This window comes from Mirounga leonina, unplaced genomic scaffold (assembly GCF_011800145.1).
Source record: "Mirounga leonina isolate KUSES-001 unplaced genomic scaffold, KU_Mleo_1.0 Mir_91, whole genome shotgun sequence".
Taxonomy (NCBI): Eukaryota; Metazoa; Chordata; class Mammalia; order Carnivora; family Phocidae; genus Mirounga; species Mirounga leonina.
The window spans coordinates 32,478,006-32,505,190 of NW_023270839.1; the positions used below are offsets into that span (position 1 = coordinate 32,478,006).

At 35.8% G+C, this 27,185-nt stretch overlaps 1 protein-coding gene across 10 annotated transcripts in view; it reads left to right on the top strand.

Moving 5' to 3' along the window:
• TCF12 (transcription factor 12) overlaps window positions 1-27,185 on the top strand; it is a 374,492-nt gene that overhangs the window by 319,120 nt on the left and 28,187 nt on the right. For 6 of the 10 annotated variants that reach the window (XM_034994346.1, XM_034994345.1, XM_034994344.1 and 3 more), the window contains 7 exons: window positions 7,167-7,272; window positions 8,318-8,457; window positions 8,745-8,889; window positions 9,433-9,497; window positions 18,182-18,260; window positions 25,697-25,770; window positions 26,770-26,841. In XM_034994346.1, coding sequence (XP_034850237.1) covers window positions 7,167-7,272; window positions 8,318-8,457; window positions 8,745-8,889; window positions 9,433-9,497; window positions 18,182-18,260; window positions 25,697-25,770; window positions 26,770-26,841 — 681 coding nt within the window. The remainder of the gene's footprint in view (window positions 1-7,166; window positions 7,273-8,317; window positions 8,458-8,744; window positions 8,890-9,432; window positions 9,498-18,181; window positions 18,261-25,696; window positions 25,771-26,769; window positions 26,842-27,185) is intronic. The other 4 variants (XM_034994348.1, XM_034994347.1, XM_034994353.1 and 1 more) reach the window with 1 other exon arrangement.

The following is a 27,185-nucleotide window of genomic DNA, read 5'->3' on the forward strand; positions in this document are numbered from 1 at the left end:
ATCTAAGCCTTATGTTGCAAATAAACATTATCAGTTAATAAAAGCACAGAAACCAACGTGAAAGTATATAGAGCTACATTTCAGTTCCCTTGGGGATTTATTGCTAATTAACATGAGAGAAGAAAGTACAAGTAAATTAATTCAAATTTCCAGCTTGTCTGTGGGCCCAGTAGAGTTAAACCTAATATTTGTATGATGAGGAAAACATGAATTAATTTAAGAATGCTGTGAAGATACAATGCTAACGACATAGAATGTCAAGGACTTTAGCTTAAATCTACTTTGATTTTTCTCCCCTTTACCAAAACTATCTTGAGACTATATTCTAGATATAAATCCAAGGATTTTTTTTTCCCCTTAATTTGTGGGCAGAATACCAAGGAGTGTAAAACTACAGCCGTTGCCAGGAGATTATGTCGTCACTGGTCAGCTTTATTAATGTTTTAGAAAGAAATTTATATCCCTTTCCACTAGTTCATGAATGTGTTGAAGAAAGAGATCAAGTTCTGTATTGTTGGATCTCAATTTCTTTAAAATGTAGGGAGCTAAGGAGTGACACTCATTGATTTGTTTAGTATATTATCCTAGCATACAAGTTTCAAACCCAGTCCCTTAAAAATTCCATAGTTTATCTCTCAGGAAAAACTGAGATCATTATAACAATGATAGCAGTTACAATAAAGAGCTGGTGAAAAATGCCCAGTGATGTTAACTTAAGATTAATAAAAATGTGCTTGACTTCCTAAGACATTTTTCTCACAATTGAAAACCAGTAATATCCAACTATGCTTGTTAGACAGCAGAACTAGTAATTGATTTTAAGCTGCTTTGTACTGAAAACTGGAATTTTGTTTTCTTATTGTTAGGAAATTTTACTTCATTTCACCCCTACACGTCTCTGGGAATTCTTGGGAAAAGACATTGTTCCTTTTACTTATGAAACTGTTGAAAATAAAAACGTGTATTTTTATCCCTTTTACAGAAATTCCAGTTGTGTTTTTAGCAGGCTAATTAGGTAAAAAGAATCCTTGACAGAATGGTTTGTGTGTCCTTGAGTTATTAGTCCTTGTACCTCAGATATTTTGTGTTATGATGCCTTTGGTTTTGGTTTTTATGGTATTTGGTACTGAAACTATCAATATTTTTCCCCTTGGGCTTGGAATTACCATAAAGACTCCAGTAGTAGATTGGACTTTCTGGCAAAGTGGCAAAACTTCTATTTTTATGTAATAATAAAATACGGAAAACATTGAAATATTTATCAAATCTTTTATCTAAGTATTCTTAGATATTGGAAAATTCTTCAATTAGTGGTTTCATAGATTTATTTAAAAATTTTAATGTCTTTCTTTGGGGTTATATTTCTTTTAATTTTGCTTAGAGAAGGAACAAGGAAATTGGGAAGACCTAAATTTCAGAAACTTTAAAATTTTGCCACTTAAGTTAAAGATGCTTTGTATTTGAGTTTATACATTAGATCAGTATTCACAGAGAATAATGGACCCAAAATGATCAGAAAAATCAATAGAAAATTGTTTTTAGGAAATTTCTTGAACTTCCCTAACACCTACCTAGCACCCTTATCTGAATCAGTATAATTCTTAAAGCCAAATTTTTATTTACTCTTTTTTAAACAGCCTCTTTTTACTAAATTCAGGGCCCCCAAAATTCAGGAATAGAAACTGTTGTTTGTATTATTGTGTGAGGAACTTGACTAGGTTAATCAGCAATAACTAAAAATAAATTCTTATGGTAATTACCTAGTTTTTCTTAATTTTTAAGTGTTGACCCTTAAACATGCATATCTTAAAAATTATTGGCCCGGAGGTTTAATTACAGTTCTTAAAGATAGGATTTGACTTAGGTTGTGGTTTTCTTTTTTTTCCAGTGACCTAGACTTTTTTTTCCAGGTTTTTAGGTACTCAGGTATATCTTGTGAAATTTTTATAGTTTAATAAAAAGTATATATAAAAATAAGGTAAATTAAGTGGATGTTCCTGAATATAATGTTACACTTTTATTTTGAAATTATGATGGTAGGGTAAATTAGCCAAATGTTTTGTTTTGTTATCTTAGTAAGTTGATAAAGACTGTGCTAAAGATGATTTCTCTTATTATTTTAAACTTTTCACATATTGGAGGTCCATGGTAGCATGTATTAAAGTGTTTAATGATACTTATTGGAATTTAAAGAAAACTGCTATTCAAATCATCTTGACCTTAGAGCTAATAGAAGCCGAAACATAATGAAATCTTGATAGTAATTACTGTGTTAGAGCATGTTCAGAAAAATGGATAAGCTCCTCCATCTTTCTTTTTTCCAAATCAGGTGAAGATATTCCTAAATTTTTTGACAGTTTAGGCTGATTTTGGTTTTCATAGGCCTTGGAGCTTATGAGACTCCAAGAATATTTCTTTCAAAATAATTTATGCAATTCTAAACTGAGTAAGGAAAAATGATCTAAACCTATGCTGTTCAGTATAGTAACCACTAGTCACATATGACTGTTTAATTAAAGTAAAATTAAAAATTCAATTCCTCAACTGTACTGTTCATATTTCAAGTGTTCAATAGTCACATGTAACTAACTAGTGGCTACTACATTGTATAGAACAGATGTGGAACATATTCATCATCACAGAAACCTCTATTGGATAGTGCTCATCTAAAGCATTCCTCTCATTTTCTGTGGAAGGGTATCTTAATTAAGATTTATAGCTATTCTCACATACTAAGGAAAATTCCCAACTCATCTCCTCATCATTTGGGACATTTAAAAATACCAGCCACCACACAGGCTATGGATCTATTTTTAAAGGCATGGGGAGTGACATCGTCTTTTAACCCATCACTGGATGTGACAAGATTTAAAAAAACAGAAACAAAATGAAAAAGGAAAACCTTTTTAGCAAAAGCTACTACTTCTTTGCATCTTTTCTCAATAACTATCAGAAAATCATTATGGCTCCCTGCCTGACAGGGATGTTTCCAGTATTAATCACAGGAGGTACGCATTGAAATCAAGAACACAGTGCACAGCTCCAGCCTTTAGAGCTAAACAGAGAATGATCTGCTCTGAATATGGAGTTATCCATATGACTAAACTGAATCATCCAAGCAAGTAAAAAGGAATGTTTTTGTTAACTTGACTTCAATTGGTTGAATGAGCTAAAACATCCCAAGGATAATTGTGTAATCACTGTAAAGAGTAATTATAAATATTCATCCCTGAAGTGCTCTGTCACTCTTAAAAAGTACGTTTGGGTAGGATGAGATGAGGACGTTAGAGATACTGATGTGGATTCGTTCTGTTCAGCCAGACTTAACAGGGACGTATCTTAGATTTTCAGTAATATTCATTCAGGTTGGAATAAATGGTATAGTTCCGTTCACCAGACACTCAAAATTTCTCTCATCACCATGCCTAGAGGATAAAATGTAAGTGCTTGGGAAAGAAGAAAGAATTGTGAGCCTGCCATTCTGAAATGGAAGTTAGAATTCTAAAGAAAAGTTCTAAATATTGACCACATTTTACTGGAATATCTTAAATTACTTAACTGTACCTTTTTCTAAGATTTTATTTTTTTTAAGTAATCTCTAGACCCAACGTGGGGCTCGAACTCAGAACCCGGATATCAAGAGTCTCAAGCTCTACCAACTGAGCCAGCGAGGCACCCCTCTATTTATCTTTTAAATAGTTTGATTCCTGGTAGATTTTAATCATCTTAAAGCATATATATTCCTTTCTCTTAATTTTAAGATTGTTTGTTGTGATACAAAATCGTACTTAAGATGTAAACGTCTGATTAGATCATTAACTAGGAGAAAAAAAAAACTGGCATCTATGTGCAGGTGATCAGATGACATAAGCAGTCTGGTTTTAATTTGTGGCCAGTACTGATTGTAACTAAAAGAGACTTGCTCTTTTTGTGGAATTGGCTGACTATTTCCCTACATCTGGAGTTAATAAAGTCTTTGAGACCACATCAGTTGCGCTTTGCCGCAAGAACTCTTTGATCTGAGAAATTGAGACTGGCGCAACTGCTGCTTCATAACATTGCATCTATGTTTTTGCAAGCTATGGTTAAGATACCAAAAGTAAAGTTATTTGGCTGGTGTTAGAAATACTGTTAGATGGGCCTCTTTGAGAACCACGTTTTTCAAAACATTTTTATTATGATTAAAAACTTTGAACTTAGGTTAGTAAATAAATGATAAACTTTTAATAGCTTAGAGTTTTCACCATTTTCATTTATAAGATCTATCTTTTAAAAGTCCATTTATTCTTTTTCAAACTCTGTTTATAAAGACTAACATTAAAAACAACTTTACCTCTAAAATGAGCCCTGTTTTTTGCATACAGCTTAAAATTTTTACATACAAATAGGCTAGTCTCTTCTGCTTTGTGTGGTTTATCTTGTGGTTTTCTTGTTTTCCATGACAGCAATCATTAACCATTGTATGATCAGCATATTCTCCTTTATTTAACTGTGATTTGTAAGTCAGTACAGTCAGGTTTATCCTTTAATCACTTTTATAATTGCAAACATTTAGAATTTTTTTAAGTGTAAGTATATTATGTATGGAATACAGTGAATTGAATGGGAATAAGGATAAATAAATATAAATTGACAAATTATACATTTAATTGACAAATTATGTAGATTTCTGTGTGTGTGAGATGACACATCAAAACTGGAGTTTTTTTCATAAGTTGGAGGCTTACATACTATTTCAGTCTATAACCTGGATAGAATTAGAGAATTTTGTGTTTCATACTTTGAGATCAAGTGATGGTGTATATAGTAAATAAGCATTTGTGACAAGAAGCATATGTTCTAATGCTGTCTTCTAAATTTTATTCTCATATGTATTTTCTTGCTGGGTCTTGATTTACTTTATTCTTCATTGTAGTTTCAGCCTAGTTTGGAAAAATCTTTGTATAAAGGGGACAGAGGACATCTAGCTGTGGCTAAGTTTAGATACTGACACTTGATTAAAAGAAAAAAGTGCAAAATTCCTTTCCTGAAAACTTTTCCTGCCCATCAGCATTCAAAACACATTTGTGTATACACAATTATTTCACTGTGACACTATCTTATGTAATAGCACTAAACTAGAAAAATACATTTAATATCTGTAATGGGGAAGAAAACACATTTTATCTGCCATATTCCTTTATCTGCGGTCTTTCTGGGTAGTTCTTAGGAATCCATCTTGTCTCAAACTTCTCAGGCACCACAGGTGTGTAGTCTTTACCTCTGGGATGGGAGAGGAAACTAACCTAAATGTCCATCCATTGAAAAAAAACACCTGTGCTGGTATGAAACCGACTAGCAAGAAAAGTAAAAATAAACTTTTCAATCTTTTATTTAGCATGAGTTATATTTATAAGTAGGATTATGCAGACAAAAACTGTAAGAACTGCATTCAGGAACTGAACAAGGGCAATATTTTGTAGAATAACAGCTTCTACAAGAACGACAGAAAGATGATTGAGATACTATTAGCGAATACTTAGTGCTTACTGTGCTAAGTATTGTATGTGTATTATCTCATCTGATTTTCCCATCAACCCCCTGATGCAAGTACTGTTAGCACCATCTTACCAATGAGGAAATTGAGTCTTGGAAGCTTAGGTAATTTGTCAAGAGTCTTTATAGTTAGTTAATGCCTCAGAGGAAGAATAAATGAATATAAATGATAGTTTATGTAAATAAAATTTTGGCGCACATTTTAATCTCATTGTGTGCTTCCTCAACTCTTTTATTAGTGCATAGATATGCTCAGGATAAAATACCAGACTATGTGGAAGGACATAAAGTAAATGTCTTCCCTCCCAATTCTAAGTCCAGAGGTGTAACCACCAAGTTTATGTGTAATCCCAGAAATTTTCTATGCTTATGCCAAAAATATGTGTATGATTTTTTATACATGCTCCCATAATTTTAAAAAGGTAGCTGTTTTCTTCCACTTAAGTGAATACTTAGGATTTTTATTTGGAATGACATTTAATGGATGTACCTTTATCTAACTAAACAAAAGAAATATGTGTCCTACACTGTTCACAATAGGACACCTTTCCATTCTTCCTGACCCTGACCCGTGGTTTACTTTTGCTTTTACAGAGTGTGCATTACCTTAATTGTTTATTTGTTTTCCTTCTTGACTTTAGTAATCATCATGAGAATGGTTTTGATTATTAAGGTTATTTAGCTGCCCATTTAGTTTTACAGAGAAATGGCAGTGTTGGCCATTTGCCAATTCAAAATGTTCATAGTTTGCTTATCTGAAGCAAGGGTTTACCAAAGGAAATTAATACTGCTCTGACAAATTGAGATTTTTCTTTTTTTTTTTTTTAAGATTTTATTTTATTTTAGAGAGAGAGAACATGCCTGCTCGCAGGAGTAGGGGGAGGGACAGAGAGGGGAGAGAGAGAATCTCAAGCAAACTCTGCACTTAGTGCAGAGCCCCGCACTGGGCTTGATCCCATGATCATGACCTAAGTGAAACCGGGAGTCAGACTCTCAACTGACTGAGCCACCTAGGCACCCCTAAATAAGATTTTTCTTAAAGCTGTGCCAGACTTAAAAGTGTACTTGAAATTAGGACCCCTCAGCAGAATTTGGTTTTAATTTTGCTAACCCTACTAAGTTAAGCAAGTTTCTGAAAACTTGCAGTGTGCCTTTTATGGTTATCCTTTAATAATAACAAAGTATAGTATCCTTTCATCTAACTCGCTTTGATTTTAATACATCTCGTAACAGTGAAAAGAATGAATCTTATGAACCCAAAATTTATTTCATGCTGTATTCAAAAGACACTGTTTCCGCCACCACATTTTGAATCATGAGCTTATATGGATTGTAAGCAAAGTCAACATTTATGACTTTATTCAACCACCTGGTATAATTGTCACACAAAAATGCGTTATGGGGATATTTGGAGTAGTATTTTTCTCAAGTAATCAGCTAAAAACAAATATATAGATAGTAACCAAGTTAGATTTATATATGTGGATTTAGTTTCTTTGGATTTGTGGCAGCCCTTTATAGATACTAGCTAGGATTTTTTAGGCCCTTTATGAAATGTAACACTCATTTTACATAACTGATAGATATGATAGTCATTTACATTTTAATTAAATTTCCTGTTTAATTTTAAGGTATATGCACCATCCCCAAATTCAGATGATTTCAACCGTGAATCTCCTAGTTATCCATCTCCCAAGCCACCAACCAGTATGTTTGCTAGCACTTTCTTTATGCAAGGTAAGTACTGCTAAATAGTTGTCAATCCTACAGCAGTTATCTATTGTATATTAGCTAATATTTAAGATTGTGAGGAAAGAGAAAACCTACACAGGAATTCAGTTATTATTTCTAGATATTTTTGGCCAAAATAAATTAAAATTTAGGTCTAAAATTTCTAATGCTATTTATTGCTGACTGCAATATAGTTGGACTATCCAACAAACCATTGGAGTGTCCCATCTAGTATTGATCAAACTTAAAAAGGACTTCAGTTGAGAAAAATGAGTAGAGCTGCTCTTTCTCATTTTAGAATTGAAACAAATGAAAGATATTAACAACTCTAGTTTCTTATTTAAATTACAGACTCTTATCACCCCTAGAATGATCAATATAAATAGTGAAAATCAAAGAACAGAATAAGACTTGTTAAGAGTGAAAAAGTGTTGCATTTCCTTTAATTCATGTCTAGCAAATAATTTTTATTTGGTCTCATACGGTTTTGGACTATGGGAAGCATATACTATGGGAGCAATAAATCACTACATAAACGCTTCCTTGACTTTACACTGGTAAGTGAAGTCATCGCTAACACATTTCATTTGAAGGCTGACTATAATATAGTCATTGATAAATTGATAAATTACTTACGTTTACTATTAGAGAAACTTCTTTATTCCAGTTTCAGAAAGTTTGATATAATGTACATTGCTTGTTATAAAGAATTTTTTGGTATATTTATGGTTATACCATTTAACCAAAATTAAATCCAACCCATCCCCAAATTTGAGATTTTTATTATCCTCTTTGATATGAATTTAAATCTTCGAAGGATTTTTATAACAACCTACCTACTGCAGTTTGGATTACTTTTTTTCCCCCTCTAACTTTAGAGCTTTATTCCCTCTTTTTAAACAGTAATTGAGAGAAGGAAACTAGATAGAAGACTGGCTTGGAAAGGGGAGGGGAAAAAGTATCTGGAGGGTATCCTTTTGAATTCTTACGGCCATCATCAAAATAAAAAATTTTAGCTAAGGACAATTTTATATTTCTCTTTTCGTCTTAGATGGGACCCACAATTCTTCTGACCTTTGGAGTTCATCAAATGGGATGAGCCAGCCTGGTTTTGGTGGAATTCTGGGGACCTCCACTTCCCACATGTCTCAATCCAGTAGTTACGGCAGCCTTCATTCACATGACCGCTTGGTAGGCTCTAACACGTGGCTAGGGTGCAGCAGCACTTGGTCCTCACTTGTGTTTCTCTTTGGATTACAAGTGTAAGATTTGATTCTGCCAAAACTTGTGACATTTGAAATACTTCTAGGCTCACTGCCTTTAGCATGCCTTTTTAAAAAGTAAATGACAGTAGTAGTGCTCTTCAGCTGCTAACTTGTAATATTCTTTCTGACCTGTTATAGTAGTTGTCCAGTTATATGTGCATATTATTCAGAAAATGTATTTAATAGATCATGTCTCTTTCCCCCTTTCTCTAGAGCTATCCTCCACACTCAGTTTCACCAACAGACATAAACACGAGTCTCCCACCAATGTCTAGCTTCCATCGTGGCAGTACCAGCAGTTCGCCTTATGTTGCTGCCTCACACACTCCTCCCATCAATGGATCAGATAGCATTCTAGGTAAGCTTTTTTTGGGTTGGCAAAACTCCCTGAAACCTACTTTGGGGATTTTCAATGAACCCCACATCTTTCAATATATTTTTTAGTATTGAGTTTTATTTACTTTTTTTTTTTTTAAAGATTTTATTTATTTGACAGAGAGAGACACAGTGAGAGAGGGAACACAAGCAGGGGGAGTGGGAGAGGGAGAAGCAGGCTCCCCGCTGAGCAGGGAGCCCGATGCGGGGCTCGATCCCAGGACCCTGGGATCATGACCTGAGCCGAAGGCAGACGCTTAACAACTGAGCCACCCAGGTGCCCCAGTATTGAGTTTTAAAGTGAAAGAAAGGAAGAAAAACTTTTTAATTTTCATTAATGTAGCAACTGGTACCGAACCCATCTTTAACTTAGCTTATTAAGTGTAACACACACACAATATTTGCTGCAGTGGGTGAGATAATGATAGAGAACACCCTTGAAATCATGGCAGAATGCTAAAAAAAAAAAAAAAAAAGCATCCTGCCTGCTAAAATTCTTGATTTGTTTTCTACCTGAAATATTCAGGAACCAGAGGGACTGCTGCTGGAAGCTCACAGACAGGTGATGCACTTGGAAAGGCTTTGGCATCTGTGAGTATTGATTTTACCTATTCTGCTGAATGAATTTTACACTGCTGATTCTATTTTGTGGACAGTACATGTCATAGTTAAAGAGTGTAGTTACAAAGCAATCAACTTCATATCTCCGTTGGAACTATTCTCAGCGTGTATTGATTCTTGTTGCCCTTAAAATAACTCAGAACACCTTGCCATCCCATTCCCACAAAACCTGTCCTTCTAACTTCAATTTAAATATGTCTTTGACTTAATGGAACAGACATAGATAGAAAGAAGAGAAATTTGGGTATTTTTAGGTCTAAAGCAAAAATTACTGAGATTAATTGTTAAATCTACTTATTAGTTTTAAATACATACTTAATGAGTTGCCCATTTAAGTAAGTCAAATGGAACCAAGAAAACTCCGTTATTCTTCTGGTCCACAGAAGAAAGTATCTTCAGTAAGAAATTTTTCTAAGACAGAAAGCATTTTACATATTTTTTAAAAGGAAAAATAATCATCTGCAACTGATTCATTCAAGAAATAGGAGAGTCCTCCCCTAAAAAATCCAGATTCATTGAAGAACTCATGCTAACATGAGTAGAACTGATTTGAAGGAATCCCATAGTATTTTCTTGAGCAGCTAATTTATATCATATCAGGACATTAATGACAAAGCAATGATTGTTTTAGTAGCTGATCCTTAAAACATTAAAACTGAAATCCCTTCTTTCAGAATTCTTTTGGGAGAGCATTTACCAGTAATTCACAAAGACTCCAAATCTCATTGTTTAAAAGAGGCACTTCTGCTTTGTACTTTCCGAATTTTCTCCTCAGGCTTTTTCTTTCTTTTCTTTTTTTTCTCCTTGAATGGTATGCCTCTCAGAATTCCCACAGAGTTGTCTTACATTTTCTATGAAGTGCAGTTAACTCTGTCAGACACATTTACTGCTGTTCCTGGGGAAGGCAGGCCACTTAACCTGTGAGTAGAGGAAACAGCCATTGAACATTTAAGGAGATAAACCTCTTTGTATATAGTTTCTGTAAATAAACCTTTCTCTGCATCCCACTACAAGTTCCTTGAGAAATAAAGCCAAGGCAAACTCATCTACCACATAGTAGAGCACCCCACAAAAAATAGAGCTCAGTAAATGCTTGTTGAATTTAGTCTCACATCATATGACAAAAATAGTGAAGATAAGAACAAAGCCCACAAGAATATCACTTATAATTTGAATGTTTACTAGGTACCGGGTATTACACTAAGCATTTACGTGCTTTGTTTCATTTAATCCTCTAGAAAACCCTGTGAGGTTGGCATTATTATCCTCACATTACAGATGAGGAACTAAAGTTTAAAAGGTTAAGTAACTTCAGCTCAGAAAGATTAAGTAGTTTGTCCTAGGGATCACCAAGCTAGGAAGGGTAAAGCCCATATATATTAGGTAAGAACCTGGATCCAACTCTCTTCACTACTGTTTCTCCAGAAAGAGAAATGCTACAGTGACTGCGGTTTTACAGGGTGTTGAGGATTAAAGGAAGTGGTCCTACATTTTCTGGACTTATTCCCACCTGATGAAAACTACCTGCTTAGAAATAAAATTATTCTATAATATTAAATCTGAGTGCCTCCCAGGAATTTGACTGTCTTACCATATTTTCTGTTGATTCTCAAAGAATCCAGTAGCAGATATTTCACATGTAGGAGGACAACATTGAACTTTCAATTCTAGTCAACTTTAAAAAATACAAACTGCATTTTGGGGGCTTTTTTCTCAAAAGTCTTTTGTTTATTTTATGCAAGGAAACTTCTGTAAAGGAACCTTGGCAGGTAGGCAGGCAAGAATTTGTGATATTCTCAGTGGTTGTCCTTCAAGCTCCCTTTCAGTTACCCTTCTCATAGTTGACTGTTTCCCATATTATGACCAGCATAGTAGCCAAACCAGTTGGCATTAGGGAAAAAAAAAATCCAAATTCTCCATGAGTGGAAGCCAGGGAAGAATGTTTAATCTAGTTAGTGGGTGGGCTTTGGTTGTCATGGAAACTCAGCTCTGTCATCCTGTGTTGTTACTAGGCAGGAGCAGCCAGGTCATTCCATAAATCACTTCTGTCATAGCTGACGGTGATGCATTCCATCTGCTCCATCACTGCATGCCATAGTCTGCACAGTTGAAATCCCTTCCTTCAACCCATCTGCTGCCCCCTCCCCACCAGACACCTCCCCAAAACACATTCTTTCTCTAACTTCCGTTACGGACTCACATTCACTTTAGTGCTCACAGAATGTACTGAAAAACAAAAACATTACATGGGAAGTAGGAAGGATTAGAAGCGATGAGGAGAAGGAATTTTCTGAGGATTACATTTGAGAGTCTAACATTCATATCAGAATTTTATGTCAGGTATTACAGATCTTTGGAAATGGTGACCATGGGTATTTTGAAATTTTAAGTTCTTTAGAATATGACATTTTTAATATAGCATCTAGTTTTAGATGGAGAAAACACTATGCTATTGTCATTAGAAGTTATTTCTAGCTCCCCAGTCGTCTGATACATGTCTTAGAAGGTCTTTCATGTGTGAAACATCACAGGGTACAACCTTTGTTCTTTAGTTTAGGTATTAAAGAGCACACAGAATACTGTGATTAAACATGTAAGGCCAGATAATGCATTTGCAAAGGTTCCTTTATTTTAGGTTTAAGCCGGGATAATTGTGGTCTTAATCTCAGGATAGCTAGAAAGAGAATTGTACATGAAAGTATTTACACAAAGTTCCCAAAGCCCTGTGGATTATGCATTAGTTTAGATAATAAACTAGGGTAGATAGAAGGAAAGGAAAATCTGGGTATTCGTGCCATTTTTAATGTGTTTCCCTGAACATTTGCCAGACAATAACCCTTTAAGATTGTGCCCATGGAGAGTTACATAGAGGAAGAAACATCTGGTTTATTTCAGTGCCTAATACCATATCAAAACACTTGGTCTTTAATTTAGAGGAGATCAAACAAGAGGACTGTTTAACTTTGTTGATTATATCAGACTTCTTTGTGATAATTTATGTTTTGATTTCTACCTCCAAGCAAAGGAGAGAAAGAAGGGGGGAGGGAGAGAGAAAGAGAGAGTGTGTGTGTGTGTGTGTGTGTGTGTGTGTTTTAATCTGGATAGTTAAATGGTCAGTAGTCTCTAACAAAAGAAAAGAAAATTCAGGGAAGTTGACGTTTAAAAGTAATTCATGAAATAAGTTTCTTTGTTCCTTAGACTCAATAACATTAGCATAATAAAGATTAACTGAAATGTGCACTGTAGTGTTTAAAAAATTGGGCTCACAGTTCCAAGGTTGGGCTTGGGAGCCCTTCATTGTTTCTTTTTTGTCTGAGGCCCTTTTCATTAGCTTCTGGCTTATTGGCACCCTGCTGATTGGAATGGACCATGACTGATAGGAGGAGGAGCCTCATTTGTTGCAGTAAAATGAGGCGTATTACCGTTTAAGCCTGGCAGAAGGTATTGGGAGTTATTCATCATTGGTCATTTAACAGTATGAGGACCATGGACTGCATGCAGAATGAGTTCTTACTTTGTGTTTATGCTTTACATTCTAAATCACTCCCATCCCCATTTTTTAAGTGACTTTTTTCTTTTTCTTTTTTTTTTTTCCTTCAAACATCAGTGTAGGAGTTCTTTAAGGTCAGAACGTACAAGAAGTAATGAAATCCTGATTTAGAATGCTCTTTGTCAAATAAAGTCTAATTTTAGAATTTCTTAAAGTAACAACAATTTCTATAGAATAAGTTTAACTTGTATGTGATTCGGTGATAGAAGAAACATACAGAGGTGAAGTTTAATGAAATGATCTGTGTTCTGAAAGGCTGTATTACCCTGTTTTTATAATGTGTTACTCCTCCTCTCCCCACGTACCCATTCTTTTTTTTAAAGATTTTATTTGTCAGAAAGAGAGCACACAAGCAGGGGGGAGTGGCAGGCAGAGGGAGAAGCAGGCTCCCCACTGAGCAAGGAGCCTGATGTGGGACTCGATCCCAGGACCCTGGGATCATGACCTGAGCCAAAGGCGGACGCTTAACTGACTGAGCCACCCAGGTGTCCCCCACATACCCACTCTTTTTTATGAAAGTAGAAGGGACAAGAAAAGTCCTATAATTTGCCAGGCTATCTGTCAGTTCAGGAAAGGTATTAACAACAATTCTGTCTGTCATCACTTTAATTTAGGGCAAAGGAGAACTAGACAATGTGATGGGTGAGTGGAGAAAATGCCTTTTATTATACAAATGGAGAAGCTGTTTTTGAAAAAAACACCAAAATTATATATTTTTACACTTGATACATTTTATATTTGATATGTGTTTTTACAGTGATTTTTTTTTTAAAGCCCTCATTTGATTGTCTTGATAGTCTATTTATACCCTCAAAAACTCACGCCTGCCTAACAATGCGGTATGGACAGCTTAATACATCAACACTAATTCTCAGAAATATTCGCAGAACATCACCATATCATTGTTCTCAAAGCTTATACCATAAAACTGATTTGTAAATGAATTCACCTTTATAACAAGATCTTTTAACCCCCTTTGGTATTTCTGTTACTGAACCCCATTACATAAATACTAAGAAATACTACCATCTACTCAGTCTTGCTTTTTACTGAAAAGTAGCTATAGCAGATTTCAAGTGCAGTTTAGTTACTCCATGTTTTTTTTATTTTTTATTTATTTATTTTTTTTTTAAGATTTTATTTATTTATTTGAGAGAGAGAGAGAATGAGAGACAGAGAGCACGAGAGGGAAGAGGGTCAGAGGGAGAAGCAGACCCCTTGCTGAGCAGAGAGCCCGATGCGGGACTCGATCCCGGGACTCCAGGATCATGACCTGAGCCGAAGGCAGTCGTTTAACCAACTGAGCCACTCAGGCGCCCCACTCCAGGTTTTTTTTAAATAAATACTCAGCACCTACTTGATAAGACAGTGATAGGCAATGGTGGATTCAATATAGAACATTATAAGGTCTCTGCCTTCAAAGAGCTTACAGTCAAGGAGAAGATAGGTATACAAAAAATGATCATGTAGAATATACTGTGAAGTAAAAGACTCAAGAAAAGTGTAATTATTCTAAGAGTATAAAGGAGGCGAAGATGAGTGTAAATGGGGAGGTGACATTTGTGCTGGGCTATCATGTGTTGTAGAATTCCATCATGGAGAAATTAAGAAATAGGCATTTTGAAAGGATAAGCCAAGTTCAGAAAATGAAAAAAATACATCTTTTGTTTGGACTATAGGGTATATAATGTTTATACGTAGGTTATAAGGTAGGAAGCTATTTTTGTGACCAGATTATGGAAGACATCAAATGTCATTCTGTTCTATTTAGTAGGCAACAGGAAGTACTGCATGGGATTTGACTGTTTAAAACTGGTTGGGGACAATAGCTCAGGCAATTATATATGGGGTAAAAGGAGCAAGGGAGTAACTAGAAATAGAAAGACTTAAATAATGCCTCCATAAGTTCTACTAAAGGTTTAAAGTAGTGTCACAGCGGTGAGAAAGATGTGTTCCTATCCCAGAAACGTAGAGAATTGCAGGTATTGGAGTCTGTGGTGGGAAGGGGGAAGGGGGGAAGAAGGGGCCGGGGAGAGAGAGTGGATTTTGTGACCATGAGAATGCTGGTGCCCAAGTAGAGGAAACAGAAGAGTAGAGTTGGGAAGAGTGGGAAGCTTGGGGCAGTGATGCAAAGTTTGACTTGGCATATTGAGCTTGAAGTGAAAGAGTATGTCCAGATGGAGAAGTCCAGCAACCAGTATGAGCATAGAAATGTCATTCACAGAGATGTCATAGTCGATACTTTCAGAAATGATATTACCAAGGGATAAAACACAGGTCAATAGAAAAGAAAACCGAGGCTAGAGCTCTGAGAGAAACCTACATTAAGAAACTGAAAGCATGAAAGAGAAACGGAGCCTAAGTATTATATCCAGTGATGTAAAAGAAATACTCAAATAGTAACTTCTCGCAAGGATAATAATCATTCATTCTTTCAACAAGTATATATTTACCAGCACTGTTGTAGAATCTGAAGCTACTGCAAATCCTGTATAATTCAGATTTTGTCTGAATAAGACAAAGTCCTAGCTCTCCTGGAGCATACATTTTATTGCAAGAAAAGGTAAGAGACAGATATAAAACAAGTAAACAAGTTTAGACGGTTAAGGATCACTGTAAACACTATGAAGAAACATGACAAAACCAGCAGGGTATGACAGAGAGGCAGTGCTGTTTCTCTAATGCTTTCATGCTGGTGATCTTTACAGCGAGTTGGTCTATTTGATGATAAAGTTTTACATGAAACTGAAACTTTTCTCACTGCTCATCCACCCACCCTCAATGTTATCAACTCTTCCCTCCCTTACCAATGTTATAGTTAAGACGTATTTCATAAAAGTTAGCATCAGTTATTCCTAAAAATGTGAACTTTAGCTAATTTTCACATGTGCATCCTGATTTTTTACAAGGTAATTAACTTTAAGACCAACAGTATTGATCTTAATACAACATACTACCCTCCTTGTTACTAGTCCTTCCATAACGTCTTTTGAAGTCTCCATAGTTTTGCTTTCCCAAAATGGCTTTTTAACTTGAATATACAACTTCTAGATCTGGCTATTTGGAGAGAGTTGGTGATTAAAGGCATTTACAATTAGAATTTAGTAACATTATACAAATTGGTGTATTTTCTTTGAGGTAGGTATATCCATTTGTAGTCAAAGGAAAATAGGCTTTCTGGCTGCTTGCAATTCAATTAGTGCTTTCTTCTTTATGAAAAATAAAAGCTGTTGTGTTTAATGATTATGACTTGTGGAATTTTGTCTTTCATGAGCCTGTCCCAGTATCTGGCTTTTTCAAGCATATTATGCTGTCTTTAAAACCAATGCTGAGACCCCCTTGTTTGCCATAATTTGAGCCTCTTTAAATTCATTAGAGGTCTAAGCTTATTCAGAACAAGGGTATTTCTATTGGATTACTCCTTTCACCGACAAGTAGTTTTCCTTTTTAAAATGTTTGACCACAGTTCATCCACATAAGTTGATTTGTCTGCCCTAAGTTAAGTGATGAGATGTGAAGATGGTTTATTATGCTTATAACAGAAGAGAAATAGAATTTCCTAGAGAAAACTTCCTAGGGACTCTTAGGACTTGGATTAAAGAGACTTTTAAAATATTTAATGGTTAATTAAGTAAACTTGTCACTATTCTCTGTCACTTTTTTTAGCAATATGAAATAAATACAAAATATTGCAACAAAACTTTTAGCCAAAATACCAAAATTTATGCATCCAGATGTTTTAAAGTGGATCCCCTTAGGGGCTCCTGGATTACTCAGTCGGTTAAGCATCCAGTTCTTGATTTCAGTTCAGGTCATGATCTCAGGGTGGTGAGATCAAGCCCACGTCGATCCCACATGGGGCTGGCTCTGTGCTGGGCATGGAGCCTGCTTAAGATTCTCTCTCCCCCTCTGCCCCCCTCCCCCCAGTTCATACACACACGCTTTCTCTCAATGAATGAATGAATGAATGAAGTGGACCTCTTAGGAGGTGAAATTCACAAATCATTTTGGGAACATTTTCTGAAGGACTTTTAGGGTTTCTTCCACTTTCCTCAAGGGTGACAAGATACCCTTTGGGAGCAAGTTCAATTTTATATGATACATCATTTGGAGCTAAATTTGGCAAAAATGTAGTTGGTCAAACTGAGAACTTTTTAAATAAGAAATAAAGAATATTTAAAAATTTTTTTTCTTTGGCTTTTAAGACTTTTTTTTTTTTTTTTGACAGCACGCGCACAAACAGGGGGAGCGGCAGGGAGAGGGAGAAGCAGGCTCCCTGCTGAGCAGGGAGCCCGATGCGGGGCTCGATCCCAGGACCCCGGGATCACAACCTGAGCCTAAGGCAGACGCTTAACCGTCTGAGCCACCCAGGCGCCCTAAAAACTGTTTTTAAAGACTATTGTCAAAAGATAATAGTTTCCTGAGATAATTATTTTTAATGAATATCACTTATTTGGATGATATATTTAAGAAAGATTATTGGGTTTTTTAAGATTTTATTTATTTATTTGACACAGAGAGCACACAGCAGGGGGAGCAGCAGAGGGAGAGGGAGAAGCAGACTCTCCAGTGAGCAGGGAGCCCAATGCAGGGCTCAATCCCAGCATCCTGGGATCATGACCTGAGCCAAAGGCAGATGCCTAACCAACTGAGCCACCCAGGTGCCCCAAGAAAAATTGTTTATTAGATGTGTTAACTCATAGTCACTTCTCTTTTTTGTTCTAACAGAAACCTTAATAATTTTCAACTGGAATAGTAAAGAAATAGATAGGATGTATTTTGTTCCTCTCATTATTAGAATATATATGATACTTTTTTTTTAAGTAGTCTCTGTGTCCAATATGGGGCTCAAACTCATGAGAGTCACATGCTCTACTGATTGACCCAGGTAGGTGCCCCTAGGATATATAAGATACTTTTTAATCCTAGCTTTAAAACTATATATAGCCTTCATGTAATGGAATAGTCCTAAATTGATGAAACCAGTTTTTCACTCTGAGTTTTAGGGGTGGCAACTTAGATTATAAAAATAACTCCATGCAAATGGAGTTCTATTTTTGTTGTTGTCACATATTGATAAATGTATATTTTGTTTTCTGGTTAGATTTATTCTCCTGACCATACCAGCAGTAGTTTTCCATCAAATCCATCAACACCAGTTGGATCACCCTCACCTCTCACAGGTAGGCTTCTGTTTTATCTATTGACTTAAAAACGTGTATTGGGCTGCTTTGAAATATTTGAACTTTGTTTATTTTCCAATAAAACCTAGTAAAAATTCATGAAAAATCATCTGAATTTTGAGAAAACATGTAAACAGAGCCTTCCTCTTGTTCATTTTGAATATTGAAATATTTGCTAGTTTTGAATTATTCTTTTCCAATTCTTAATTTGGTATAATTTCTAAGAATGGTTGTTGTAACAGGACAAAAATAAGGTTAGACAATTGGGATGAAAGCAAAATAGAAGGAGATAATTCAAAATTTTGGGTAAGGTAACATAGAAAGTAAACAGAATACCCTATTTAGAAGAACATGTAACATCTTTCTTCCTTGTTCTCTGCCTTTTCCATGTACCATGTATAAGACTCAGAAGTGAATAAGTTTCTACTAGTTTGTCTTTATTTTTAGGTCCACTAAGTTATTATTTCATATATATATATATATAAATTCTTGGGAATAATGTAGCTTTTTGCTAAGGAAGTCTCTGTCAATGTGGATGAATATTGTTAGTGAGTTAGAGAAGCGGTTCAGATTTGTTTTACTTTTTCCTGTTTTTTTCCACATTTGCTGTAACATTCCAGTCACTATCCTACAGTATAAATTTGTTGAGGTACAATTATTATTGTAAATAGGAATTTTTAGACATTAGAAAGAAATAAAATTATAGGAAAGTGCTTAATATTTATTAAGCTATAATTTTAAAACTTGAATTATATTTTTCTGAGTAGTGTTTGAGAAAAAAAAAACATGCTGAAGAAGAAATATATTAGTTGTGAGGAAAAGACATTAGGCAGCTGGGTAAATTGCCTTACTCCTCCAGCAATTGACCTCAGCATTGATTCTCTTTTTCTGATCAAGTCATTAAGTAAGTCCATGTGGCTTTCTTGTTGTTGTTAAACCTTTTTGCCTTGTTGAAGGTTTCTGGTGTATCAGGGCCCTGACTGTCACCTGTGCTTAGCGCGTTGGCTTTGGGCCTCTGCTAAGAAGCGCTCCGGTGTAGGGTGTTGGACTGAACTGCTGGCAGCTGCTTTCGGCTCTTAGTGGGCTCGGCCACTCTCTCCGACCCCGTGGCTTCAGCTGTCAAGTACAAGTTGAACAGCTGTTCCCCACATAGACAGGACTATGAAAGACCCATTGACTTAAAGTTGTTATTTAACAGAGAGCTGAAATTACAGGAAGAATGATGTAACTTTAACCCTGCTCACCCTTCTGGCACAGTTTTACTAAAGCTATCAGTGTCATTTTTGCCACAGCCTGTTTCCCTTTCTCATCAGATGAGAATATCTGTCCTTACTGTGTGTTCCCACCTCCCCGCCTCCTCTGCCCAGTGAGCTGTAAAAGTATCCTTTGGTTTTTATTAATACTGGGTGGGAAGTCAGGCAGCAGAGGAGTTCAGCATTTATGAGGGGACATCACTAAAATGGAGAATCAGAGACTTAGACATTTTTCAAAAAATAATGGTCCAAAGTAAAATCTCACATTTCCTCCTCCATCTTTATCTGATGTTTAATAGGTGATACCCTTCCCCCCCCTTTAATCCAGCTCATTAATGAAAATCTGTGGTCTGTTGAAGTGTGTAATGAAGGTATTAATAGGCTTCTTTTTCCAATTCGGCAGTCATAATCGAAGAAAAATTCTTTCTTTCATATATTCCTACTGAAACAGCACATCAAAGACTGATTTTATGCGAGTGCATCTTTCCCATCTCCTGTATCTAGTATTTCCATCCTGTCACCACACACATACATATACTACACACCTTAAATTGGCAGAAATGTAAAGGGAGAAGGAAAAAGGAAAGCACAATGTGATAAATTATTCAGAGGTGAAGGAAAAATGAAAAAGATGGAGCAAACCAGAGCTTCTATTATAATATGTGAAAGTTATTTGGTACCTTGTATTGCAGTGGCCTGTTATCTAGAGTAAAAAATTCTACCCCACTGTGTGCTCTCTACACTTGTCCTATTCTCTATGCCTGAGCATCAGTCAGACTAGCCCAGGCCTTTGAGGAGAGATAAACAGGTGAAGAGCCACATAGGCATCTTCTAAGGCAACCACCATTCTTGTTTAAATTCCACTCATTTTCCTTAGGAACTTTTCAGGCCAAGAACATATGTTTTTGCCTAGAGCATGCTTATGAGGAACTTCTGAGATGGTGATATTGTATCCGTCAGGATGCTGTAGGCTGAAAGGAAGAGAGATTCTTGTCTTGACTGGCTTTAGTTGAATAATGAGGGGATTGCTGATCCTGTATGACAAGAAGCCCATAGCAGGGCAAGTTCCTGGACCCTAGTATGTCAGAGCTCCTGCTCTACTTACTGCTTTGCAATTCTTCCTCAGGCTGGTGGCAAGTTCAGCAGTTCGAGGTACCATATGTGGACAAAACAATATTCAGTAGAAGAAAAAGGACCATCTTTTCCTTGTATTTTAAGAATCTTTTTCAGGGCGCCTGGGTGGCTCAGTTGGTTAAGCGACTGCCTTCGGCTCAGGTCATGATCCTGGAGTCCCGGGATCGAGTCCCGCATCGGGCTCCCTGCTCAGCAAGGAGCCTGCTTCTCCCTCTAACCCTCCCCCCTCTCATGTACACTCTCTCTCATTCTCGCTCTCTCAAATAAATAAATCTTTAAAAAAAAAAAAAATCTTTTTCAGAAGCTTCTTCAACAGATTGGCTCTCATGAGTCCTTGGCCAGCATTGGGCCCCTACCACACCTGCTCACAACAGAAATGGGACCACCATGTTTATCTTAGGCATCAGGATTTACCCCAAAAGCTAAGAATAGAGTTACTCTTTTCTGGTTCACACCAGGAAAGGATAGATACCCCACCCACCTTCTGAACAAAATCAGGGCTCCAGCAGCAAGGTAGAAGAGATGACTATGTCTATTACAGTTGCCATTTGGGAAATGACACAAGTATTTAAAAGGGTGTGTTTATTAAGGAAACTTCGAAAGCAGACAAGCAAAACCATGTTTTGCCTTTCTTACCTCCTTCTGGAATATAAATAAAGGTTTAATAATTGCAATGCTCAGTAGCAATCGTGAGAGCATTTACAATAGAAATAGGAAGAAAAGATTCCTTAGTTTTGGCTAGTTTAATCAATGAGATATTTATTTTTATCATCTGTCAGTGTGCCTGGTGTTAGGCATTTATCTGATTTCAGCAGGTGTTCAGTTTAGCTGAGAAAATAAAAGATAAGCACACATAAAAATACAGCCATCAGAATTCACCCTAAGCTAGAGTGATCAGGATAAACTTCATGAAGAGAGCAGGACTTTAAAAGGAGGAGAAAGAGTCTGGGTCTAAAGGGAAGAGTGTAACAAAGATCCAGATGCAAGAAAGCACATGACTTCTTCATCCAGAGTCATGGGCATGACTGATTATGAACTCTTCACGTATGGAAGTGTGAAGCACTAAGATGGAAAGGTTGAGCCAAATTATGGAAAGCAAAGCACTCAGTGCTACATTAAGGATTATCCAACTTTTTCCAAGTACGAGGGATCTCATGAAAGTTTGAGTTTAAGGTGAGATTACAAGGGAAAGCAACTAACAAAATAAGGAAAATGCGTGATAAATAAATGGTCCCTAAGAATTTCTTTCAGCCATTCAATATGTTGGTATCTAGTCTCTAAAATTTATTAACCAGTTAACTCTAAGTTCCACTCAGAGTGAGAGCAGGTCAGAAACACTAGGTGGATTTTGGATTTAGTGATCAAAAAAAGCCTGTCCACATTTTCTAGCCAAATAATTCAGTTCTCCTGTTCTAATCACCTTAGCTAGCTTGTTTTTTGGAAACGGTCATTAAATTTTAATAGCAGGTAAGTTTATTACAGTCCTTTTTTTTTATTTTATTTTATTTATTTATTTGCGAGAGAGAATGAGAGCACGAGAGGGAGGAGGGTCAGAGGGAGAAGCAGACTCCCCGCTGAGCAGGGAGCCCGATGCGGGACTCGATCCCTGGACTCCAGGATCATGACCTGAGCCGAAGGCAGTCGCTTAACCAACTGAGCCACCCAGGCGCCCTATTACAGTCCTTCTTGAATAAGAACTAGCTCTTTGGGGTGATCCCTAAAAGGCCCAGGTATTTGTAGTAATTGTTAACTACAAAAACAGTTGAAAGCTTGTGCTTATCTAATAGAAGGAAAGGGTAAGCCCCTACCTCTAGTGTAGGTATTTCTACACTAGATATCAGGTGACAGGGAAGGAAGGCATGAAATACCCTATTCTCTTCCATATTTGTTTAATAATGCTACAGTTGATGATTACAAGCTAGAGAGAGAGACGTCAACATCAGCTATAGGATTGACTTCTACTGAACTAACTCTATCCAGTCATCCCCTTTGTGACTAATAGCATGAATTTTTGAAAGGACTAACTGGAGTGCAAGGAGCTCTGTCCATGAACTATAATTTGACATTTCTATGAAGTTCAAACAGCTATCAGTGATTTAAGCATGTTAGTATTCTGTTTTAACCAAGTATGTCATAATGGGGCAGCCCAATCTATAATAAAAACAAAACAGGTTTGAGTATATATGTATTTTTCCAGTTTAATGAATTACATTTTGGATATAGACGTTAGCATGGTTTCTTCATATCACTATCAAAAAATAATGAGTGTAGGTGATTTCTTACCTAAGTAACTCATTGCACATCTCATTCCTCAACACTAAACTAGTTGAGGAACCACAAAAATTGCCTGTTTTGCCAAGCAGATGCATGCTAACAATCCTGAGGTGTTTAAACATAAAACTTGTTATTACTATCCCATACAGATTAAATAATTTGATGATTAGGGTCCTGTTACAGGCTGATCACCCAAAAGGGAAATGGGGAAAAGTGGAGCAAAATGTCTGAAAATAAAATATTATAAACATTAAAAGGAACTACTTTCAAAGTAATTTGGGATCTTTTTCAAAACGGATTATGAGTAACCCTCTTATTCACATAAAATTCCTAGTTCTACATCAGTGCTTGGAACACACTAATGCACTAAAACCAGTGGTAGAGTGTGGGCTGAACAGAAATGCTGTTTATGTGAATTCTTCATATAATCAGTTACTGGGTTTCTCTGGTTGCTGAATTCTAATTGTTATATAAATTTAGTTCACAAACTTCTGTTTCAATGTGCAATTTTAGATTGTCCATAATTTATATAGTTGAATTAGGATTACCTTTGTATGTTTAGCAGGAAACCTTTAATATTCCTCAAAATATTGTGATTTGCTTACAAGTAAAAAAAAATTGTTAGCTGATGAAGTATATTAACATGTTTTTTCTTACAATATTAGTGTCTAAATTTCTTCTGTGTAATCACGACAGTGTGCATATAATTGTGAAAACAATCAGGTTAAGAATCCAACTTTTCAACTTGCAAAATATATATGATTGATGGGAATGCAATTACTAGGTTATTCAACTAAAGTGAACTATAATAGTTATGATTTATCATAAGTTTTCAGTGTTTCCTAAATATAGCAAATAATCTGCAACAACAGGCTTGGTGGAACATAGGTTAAAACTTCATTTAGCAGTAAATGAGACAAATTAAGTAAACCTTCGAGTTCTCCAACTTCGGATTTCTAATATAACTTAGGTTGTCACTGAAGCTTTTATAAAGAACAATAATATGTATTTAATTGAATGGTTTTTGTTATTGTCTGTAAATAATTTATTTCCAAATGCACAGTGATGAAATAGGATTTTTGATCAATTTTTTTTTTTTAAGCTATTTTGGCATGACCATTTAAACACTGCATTCTCCCCAACACATGGATGGATTAACATTTTCATTTTTTTTATAGTTTTTTTTCCTTTTTATTTTTTCTACTCTGAACTTCTTTTCTCTCTTTATGTTATTATATTGCTACTTTCTAAAGTTGAAGGGTAAACAAGATTTAACAATTCTCATAATGATATTTTCCAAATTAAATAATGCATTTTGGTGTAAATTATACTGGGAAAGTGTTTAATAGATAATCGTAAATGTATTTGCAGTCATTTGAAATTGGTTCATTTGTGTATAATTTATAATAATAAGACTTTAGAAAGCAATTTGGCTTTGTGAATTAAGGATCATAAATATATTTATACCTTTTAATTCAGAAATGCTATTTATCCCTGGGGTGCCTGGATGGCTCAGTCAGTTAAGCATCTAACTCTTGATTTCAGCTCAGGGTTTTTTTTTGTTTTTTGTTTTTTAAGATTTTATTTATTTATTTGACAGAGAGAGAGACAGCCAGAGAGGGAACACAAGCAGGGGGAGTGGGAGAGGGAGAAGCAGGCCTCCTGCAGAGCAGGGAGCCCGATGCGAGGCTCGATTTCAGGACCCTGGGATCATGACCTGAGCTGAAGGCAGACGCCTAACCACTGAGCCACCCAGGTGCCCCTCAGCTCAGGTCTTGATCGCAGGGTCATGAGTTCAAGGCCCATGTTGGGCTCCGGTTAAAAAAAAAAAAAGAAAGAGAGAAATGCTATTTATCCTCAAGACGTGTTCCCAAAAAGAGAATAACAATACTTACCATTCACAGTATAGTAATATTTAGATACTATTTATGATAGCTAACTGAAAGCAACCAAAACATCCAATAGTGAGGTAATAATGGTGGTTAATTATGATCTAGAGAATCAGGTGAATATTAACATAATCATTAATAACATTATCATAAAGACTGTGTAAAGCCATGGGGGAAGAACAGAATTTTAAATTACGTGTATTTTAAGTACATTTTCTCAAGATAATATGTACTTATGGACAAAGTCTGAAGAATATGCAAACATAAAAGTAGTTTTTGTTTTGTTTTTTGAAGTGTAGTTGACATACAATGTTACATTAATTTCAGGTGTACAGCATAGTGATTCAACAACTCTGTATGTTGTGCTGTGCTCACTGCAAGTCTAGTAGCTACCATCTGTCACCAGACAACACTATTACAGTACCATTGACTAGATTCTCTATGCTGTACCTTTCATCCCATGAGTTACTCATTCCATAACTGGAAGCCTGTACCTTCCCACTCCTTTACCCACTTTTTCCTTCCCCCACTCCCCCCTCCTCTCTGCCAACCACCAGTTCTCTGTATTCATGGGTCTGTTTCTGCTTTTTTTGTTACAAAGTAATAGAAATTATAATAACTAATACAAATTTTTAAAAAGTAGTTATTTTTTGAAGTATAGTTTTTTTTTTTTAACTCCCTACACTGTTGTATTAATAATGAAAAATGGTTTTTTTTAGTGTGTTGGGCTTGTCAGTAGCCAATACTATGCTGAAGGCTGAACAAAAAATGCTTACATAAGTTTATATACACAGAACATCGTTACCCTTTCTTTCAGAACATTATCAAGATCATTGAGTGAACCAAGGTATGTATGTATGTGTGCTTTTGTGTTTTGTTTTAACAGGTACCAGTCAGTGGCCCAGAGCTGGAGGGCAAGCTCCTTCATCCCCAAGCTATGAAAACTCACTCCACTCCCTGGTAAGAGCCTCTTAGGAATATACATGTCATTTTTATCTGATAGTGCGGAGTGCGTTTTTTCAGTAAATCTTGAGTAACAGTGAAAAAAACAGTAGGATAGCATTACACACGAATTCTTTGCTAACAAGTGGCCTAATGTAGTTTAACAGTATAAGACACATTGGGTGTGCCTTTTGCCATCTGTTCTTTGGGACCTCAGGCTTCTGGTCTCAGGACAACTGGTGTTAAAATAGAGTTATGGGATTCTTGCTTCTTTGATAAATCTAGAGTTCAATTCTTCTGTACTTGTATGTTTACATATAAGAGGAAACAAATAAGGCACAGAGACCAAGTAAAAGCAAGAAAATTAGTCGAGCAGTGGAAAATGATATATTTTACTCTTTCTCATGTGACTATTATGTATATGGTTTATTACATTTCCATTAAAAGTTTAAAATGTAATATCAATTATATTTGTCATGAAAAGTGTTATTTCCCATGTTTTCTTTTCTAAAAAAATGTATTGTGTTCATTGTAAAAGCAAAAATGTTATTTAACAAAATGAATAAGGCAGTAGAATAAAAAAGCCTGTCTGGGTATTGAGCGTGAAGAATTTGTGGTAGAATGTTAACTGCTGTTGCTTTTCAGTGCTTACCACAGAATTACAAAGTATTATAAAAACAAAATAAGGGTGACTTGATGGAATGCTAAGTCATTCAATAATTCCAGGTTGCAAACAGAAAAGTTCTTTTTCTGTGACTAACAGAACAATTGAAAGGAAAGTCTTCTTCTCTCATATTTTGCAAGCAAATATAAGCAATGTGTGCTGTTTAGATGCTAACCTTATAACTTCGCTGTTAAATCCCAGCCTTCTCATACCTTAATACAAGTAGATCTTGCAGGTCTCCGTGTTAACTTTACTAACATGTTATGCTGACATGCACATCAGCTATTTCCTCATCTCTTTTGGAGTTAATCTTAACCTGTGCTTTGCCTCCTGTTCTGTCTTGACTTTGCCAGAAAAATCGAGTTGAGCAGCAACTTCACGAGCATTTGCAAGATGCAATGTCCTTCTTAAAGGATGTCTGTGAGGTACTATTTCTTTTAGATGGTGCCTTTTTTGTGTTTCAATTAATTATACTTCCTATTATCCATTTAAAATCTTCAAGCCTGTACAGACTCCAGACTCCAGAGTCTTTTAAAATCAAACAATGACCATTTTCATTTTCGTACAGTATGTAAAAATAGACTTTTGTTCATGTTATTGAGAATGATTCCTTTTAAAAGAGCTCTACTGGCATGTGCTTTTGATTTTTAAAATTCTAATATGTTTGTGTATGGGGCATGTGTGTATCCACAGACAATATCATTCCCTCAGTTTTGTGAAAGAGCATATTTGGATGTGTTCACCATTTCAGATAGGGGTGCTTTATTCA